At 39.5% G+C, this 6,980-nt stretch overlaps 1 protein-coding gene across 2 annotated transcripts in view; it reads right to left on the bottom strand.

The window, feature by feature from the left end:
• Positions 1-2,066: 2,066 nt before the first annotated feature.
• Positions 2,067-6,980, bottom strand: part of LMBRD1 (LMBR1 domain containing 1) — a 298,140-nt gene continuing 293,226 nt past the window's right edge. For both annotated transcript variants that reach the window (XM_075338441.1, XM_075338442.1), the window contains 2 exons: positions 6,264-6,355; positions 2,067-2,737 (listed from right to left, as the gene is read on the bottom strand). In XM_075338441.1, coding sequence (XP_075194556.1) covers positions 2,615-2,737; positions 6,264-6,355 — 215 coding nt within the window. In that variant the 3' untranslated portion in view covers positions 2,067-2,614. The remainder of the gene's footprint in view (positions 2,738-6,263; positions 6,356-6,980) is intronic.

The following is a 6,980-nucleotide window of genomic DNA, read 5'->3' as shown; positions in this document are numbered from 1 at the left end:
CTTAAGCCACTTTGTAACCAGGTTGGCAGCATGCTTTAGGTCATTGTCTATTTGGAAGACGCATTTCTGCCCAAGCTTTAAGTTCCAGGCCGATGTCGAGATGTTGCTTCAGTATTGCCACATAATCTGCTTTCCTCATAATGCCATCTATTTTGTGAAGTGCACCAGTCCCTCCTGCAGCAAAACAACCCCACAACATGATGCTGCCACACCCATGTTTCACAGTCGTGATGGTGTTCTTAGGCTTCAAAACTCCCTTTTTCCTCCCAATGTAACGATGGTCATTACAGCCAGACAGTTCAATTTTAGTTTCACCAGACCACAGGACATGTCTCCAAAATTTAAGATTTTTGTTCCTGTGCGCATTTGCAAACATTAATGTCATTTTATGTTTCTTTTTGAGTAATGGCTTCTTCCTTGCAGTCTCCCCTCTCAGCCCATTTTGATACAGTACTCGTTTCACTGTGGATAAGGAGACACTCTTACCAGCTTCTGCCAGCATCTTCACAAGGTTTTTGCTTTTGTTCTTGGGTTGATATGCACATGTCTGACAAAAGCATGTTCATCTCTGGTACACAGAACCAGTCTCCTTCCTGAGTAGTATGATGGCTGGACAATTCCATCTTGTTTGTACTTGCATATAATTGTTTGTACAGATGAACGAGGAGCCTTCAGGTATCTAGAAAGTGCACCCAAGAATGAAACAGACTTGTGAGTTCTTGGCTGATTTATTTTGACCTTCCCATGATGCTACACACAGAAGCAGTGTGTTGCAGGTGTGCATTAAAATTAATCTACAGGTGTATCTCTAATTAACTGAAATGTTACCAATAAACCTATCAGAAACTTCCAAAGACATGACATCATCATATGGGCTGTCTTATATGGTTTAAAGGCATAGTACTCTTGGTGTATGTAGGAAGGTTTGTTGGAGTTTAACTGTAAAGCGCGGGGTTAAATTTTCCAGTCAAAACAGTCTGCCGCTTCCTGAGTCACATGGAGTGTCTGTGCAAAATTTCGTGATTGTAAATGCGACGGTGCGGATTCCTTTAGCGGACACACACATACACACACACACACACATATATATAAGGCCATTTTATACGCAACAACATCGCTAATGAGAGGTTGTTGGGGTCACAGAATTCGTGACGCATATCCGGCCTTGTTAACAACGTAGTTGCGTGTGAAGCGCAGGAATGACAGTTAACGATCAAAAATACTCACCATATCGTTGACACGTCGGTCTAATCTCAAATATCGTTGCTGCTGCAGGTATGATGTTGTTCGTTGTTTCTACGGCAGCACACATCGCTATGTGTGACACCGTAGGAACGAGGAACAACATTGTACCTGCAGCCGCCGCCAATGAGAAAGGAAGGAGGTGGGCGGGATGTTATGGCCGCTGATCTCCGCCCCTCCGCTTCTATTGGGCGGCCGCTTAGTGACGCCACATGAACCTCCCCCTTAGAAAGGAGGCGGTTCGCCGGCCACAGCGACGTCGCTAGGCAGGTATGTGTGACGGGTGTTAGTGATGTTGTGCGCCACGGGCAGCGATTTGCCCGTGATGCACAACCGACGGGGGCGGGTGCTTTCACCAGCGACATCACTAGCAATGTCGCTGTGTGTAAAGTGGCCTATACACTCAGCTTTATATATTACATTTTGGTTCCTAATTGACCTAAAACGGGAAAGGTTTATTCTGATTTCATGTCAGATAGTGAGAAAAACATGGATGTGTGTCTTTATAGAGAGAGGATGGAAACTTCTGCTTTCAACTGTACATGACTCATGTTTGTGATAAATTTACTCTAGTAAAATGGTAACATCACTACTTAGATCATGTAGCTGAACTGCAGAACAGATTCATCTCAACTAAAAGCCTAGATTCTTTGATCAGGAATAGAACAGACATTTATAGAACATTTCATAACTTTCCCAAATTCTTATGGAAAAATATTCATCACATATTGCATTGAACCGCTGTATCCAATTAATTATATATTTTAGGAATCGGACCGTTTTATACTCACTTGGACTGCACCAAAATGGACACCGACTCAGACTCCACAGCCCTGAGTTTATTAAACGATTAAAAAAAAAAGAAAAAACAAAAAACATACAAATAATATTTACACAACTGTTCACGACATAGTAACCTTTTATTAGCCACATATAAAATTTCACATGAAAATTAATTATAAATTAAAGTGTCAGTAATTTGAAAAACAAAATGTCTCCTAGCAAAGAAAAAAAAAAACAAAAACAAAGAAAACAACAAGAGTTATTTGCCATTACAGAACTTAAAGCATACACTTAGAACTCTAGGAATTGATTAGGAGGTACAATGGCAAGGGGTCTATTGGCATCAAATTCTTTTAGTGCATAGATCAGAATATTTTAGCATTATATACATTTTCACTTTTAGCTGGTATTTTATATAGCTTTTAGACCCTGAAACAAATATATTAGTACCACTAAATTTGTATTTAAGCCCCTTTTATTGTTTTAACATGCCAATTAATCAATCAAAACATTAAAAATACTTCAGTATTTGAATATTATATTTTCAACTTAAAAAGTCATTTTCAACAGATCATAGAAATAGTGCGAATTAGGAATATATATGTGATGGGTCTTCATCATCACTTAGATCAGAATCATCATCTTCCACTTCCCCTTCAATAACTGATTTCTTTCCTTTACAGCAGGAGACAATGAATCCAAGAATGAACACCTGCAATTAACAAAACAGGAATTACGGACAAGAATAAGGAGGAATATATTGTGTCTTGTACTAAGTTTGTCATTGCATCATATCCTTTAGATATTTTGATAAAATATTGGATTTACATTAAAGATTTATTCCATTCTTCTTATATGGGTGAAATTGGGAAGGGCTGGTAGAAACAAGCAACATTAAAATGTATTTCTTGAAATTTCTCTCTGTTTTCAGGATTTTTTTTCAGATTATACTTTCTAAAGTTTGTTGCATGGATGACCTGCCACTGCACCAATCTAGCAGAAGTTGCTGAATATGTGTGATTGCTAAAATCTCTTTTCAATAGTGAAGCTAGCAGAGATGGAACACAGTTCGCTTTCAATAACAGCCAGTGACAATGCTTCTGGCCAATCTGACAATCACGCAGGAGCGCACGCCGCTCCAGGAACGGAAGATGTGTACATTCCTGGAGCTTCTAAGCACTGCTCTGAATATAGCCTGGATCACTACAGAGTCCTGTAAGGGACCCCAATCCTTGCCACCTTGTCTGATGCTGTAGAGGCAAAGCTGCATCATGTAGCAGAATCAAGACTGCACAATTCAGCCCAGTGGCAAAGGAATACTGCTTGTCCGAACGATCAAGCAGGAGAGCACCAAACCCCAGCAAGCAGACAGCCATGAAGTTGGGGAGCACTGCTGCACACTTGATAAAACAGAGACAAACCTAGTAAGTGCAACGGAAACCTGTGGTAATTGACTCATGTCCTAATCAGTTGTGAAACCATGCCATTACATCTATGCATCTTTGGTCTCCTTCACATGTCCGGTACGGGTGACGTCCGTTTTAATACTTACAAGAGACACAGACACACGTGGACATGTCCATTTTTCTCCGGCAGCGCAGGTGTCACACGGCAACACACTGATGTGATGCGTGTGATAGTGTAATACTTACCGGAGAAAACACGTGTCTGTGAAATAAAATGCTTTTCTATACTCGCCTGTCTCCTGTGCTGATGTCTCCAGCACTGCTGTCACTTGCTTCCGACCCCCGCTCATTATGCTCATTGCATATTCACTGCACCTCGGACCGGAAGCATCAACACCGTCGGAAACAGCAGCACCATGGACAGGTAACTATAGATGTTCATGCTGTCAGTGTGCTATGCGGATGTCACTCGGATAGCACACTAACACCATACGCTAAACACACATACAGACACAGGCACACACATAAGCACCTACACCATGGACCATGGAAAACGTGTGTGATTTTCACCGACAGGTGAAAGAGGCCTAAAGCTGATCATATACAGTACATCATAACAGAATATGAAAAGGGATCATTTGGGACAAAGTTAAAAAAAACAAACAAAACTTTATATGCAAACATTGTGTATATTTATAATATATCATGTTGAACATATTTTAACACATTACTTTGCAAAAGAACTAATCATTGCCAGTATCTGCAAAGCTTGATTGACTGTGGATAATGTTTTAAAACAGAGGTTCACTCAAAAATCTCATTTCTATAGACAACATGTATGTTTTTCTCATTATCTGACATGAAATTAGAATAAACCTTTACCGTTTTAAGTCAATTAGGATTACCAAAATTATTTATATTTGCCAAATGCCATAATTATGAGAGAGAGAATGTTTAAGGCATTTTTATTACTTTCTGCAAATTCAAAAGTTTCAATGCATTTCATTAGTATTTGGTACCATTGCCCTTAAACTGTATGACTTGGGTCAAACATTTTGGATATCCATTCACAAGCTTTTCACCATAGCTAGTAGGAATTTGGGCTCATTCATCCTGACAGAACTGATGTAACTGAGCCATGTTTGTAGGTCGCCTTGCTCACACCTGTCCTTTCAGCTTTAACCATAAATTATCAATAGGATTGAGATCAGGGATTTATGATGGCCACTCCAAAACATTGAGTTTGTTATCCTTAATCCCACTTTGTTACCAGTTTGGCAGTATGCTTCGGGTCATTGTCTAATTGGAAGACCCATTACCATGCCGATATCTTGAGATGTTGCTTCAGTATTGCCACAATCTTCTTTCCTCATAATGCCATCTATTTTGTAAAGTGCACCATTCCCTCCTGCAGCAAAACAACCCAACAACATGATGCTGCCACACCTTTGTTTCACAGTTGGGATGGTGTTCTTAGGCTTCAAAACTCCCTTTTTCCTCCAAACATAACGATGGTCATTATAGCCAAACAGTTCAATTTTAGTTTTCTCAGACCACAGGACAGGTGTCCGTAAATTAAAATCTTTGATCCTGTGCGCATTTACAAACATTAATCTGGCTTTCTTATGTTTTCATTTGGAGTAATGGCTTTTTCCTGGCAGAGTGGTCTTTCAGCCTATGTTGATACAGTACTCTTTTCACTGTGGATAATGACACAATCTTACCAGCTTCCACCAGCATCTTCACAAGGTCTTTTGCTTTTGTTCTTGAGTTGATATGCACATGTCTGACCAAAACAGGTTCGTCTCTGGTACACAGAAAAGTCTTTTTCCTGAGCGGCATGATGGCTATACATTCCCATCTTGTTTGTATTTGCGTATAATTGTTTGCACAGATGAACGAGGCACCTTCAGGAAATTGCACACAAGGATAAACCAGACATTTGCAAGTCCACAATTCTCTTCCTGAGATCTTGGCTGATTTCGTTTCACTTTTAAATGATGCTATGCAAAGAAGCAGTGTGCTTCAGGTGTGCATTAAAATACATTCACAGGCGTGTCTCTAATTAACTCAGATGTTGCCAAGAAACCTATCAGAAGCTTCCAAAGACATGACATCAAAATAATAAAAATGCCTTAAAACATTATCTCTCATTATTCTAGAATTTGGCAATTATAAATAATTTTGGTAATCCTAATTGACCTAAAATGGGAAAAGTTTATCCTGATGTCAATTAGTGAGAACAACATGCATATGTGTCTTTTTAGATAGTAGAAGGTTTAGAGAGGAAAAAGGGGGCTCTGCACCAATCCAGTAAAAATGTAAAAAACTTTATTGGTATGCTTTAAAAATTGTACCTGGAAACACAACGTACAATATGTGCCACAGGCGAAACTCTATGCGTTTCGGACTTTATCTAAAACCAAAAGAGTCCTTAATCATAAGTACTTACGATTAAGGACTCTCTTGGTCTTAGATATTAAAGTCCGAAACGCGTAAAGTTTCGCCTGTGGCACATATTGTACGTTGTGTTTCCAGGTACAATTTTAAAGCATACCAATAAAGTTTTTTACATTTTTACTGGATTGGTGCTGAGCCCCCTTTTTCCTCTCTAAACCTTCTGCATTCATACTGGCATGGACTGACCAGCGGGCCTCATGCACCTCGGAGGATTACATGGTTTTAGATGACAGCTGAGCTGGATAACTCTCTTTTTGTATACTTTTTAGATAGTGTATGTAACCTTCTGGTTTCAAATATCTCTCTCTGACATACAGGCAAGAATAATGAAAGTGCTACGGACGGAGTCTTAAACAAAGAATTGGTACTTACACCTATGAACACCCAATTGCCAAAGTAATAGATGGTGCCGAAAAACCAAAATTTATGCAGAAACAAGTATGTTCTAGTAATTGTACATTGATCTGTAAAAGAAAGAAAAATAATTTTATATACATAACTATTGGCAATGTTCATATACAGTACCAAGTGTCTATAGCAGTATTAACATTTTACCTTTTTGAAGTTAACATAATGTGTTTATAAAAACCAAAGGATGTCCAGTGTTTTCCTGCTAGTTATGAGCGAGCATGATCATGCTTGGTGCTAGTAACGAGTAGTTGGATGCTTGTATGGGGGTGACTCATGTACTGAGTATCATGGAAATCAATGGGAAAATTCGAGCATCTTCCCATGAAATCTTCTGGAAAAATGTTAGAGTACCCCACTTACTTCCATTATAATCAGGGGCTCGAGTCGCGCCCGTCCAAGCATCCAGCTGCTTGTTACGAGAACCCGAGTAAGGTAGTGCATGCTCATCACTACCCACAACTTGTTACTCCATTAATTATGCAAACTTTGAGGTCAAGTTCACATATTGTTGCTGCTAAAAGATTCAAACTGTGCTGACAAGTAGATCAATAGTTTTCAAATATCTTTGCATGACCTGCATCATCCACATTACCTAGGCTAAATTTCACGCCCGCACAGAGATCGCCCGCACCTATGTTTTCAGCTCTGCCTGCAATAAGGCTGAGAGAAGTGCGCCTG

Source organism: Anomaloglossus baeobatrachus, chromosome 3, assembly GCF_048569485.1.
Source record: "Anomaloglossus baeobatrachus isolate aAnoBae1 chromosome 3, aAnoBae1.hap1, whole genome shotgun sequence".
Lineage (NCBI taxonomy): Eukaryota > Metazoa > Chordata > Amphibia > Anura > Aromobatidae > Anomaloglossus > Anomaloglossus baeobatrachus.
The sequence above is the reverse complement of the archived record's forward strand: the minus strand, read 5'-3'. Positions and strand labels throughout refer to the sequence as shown.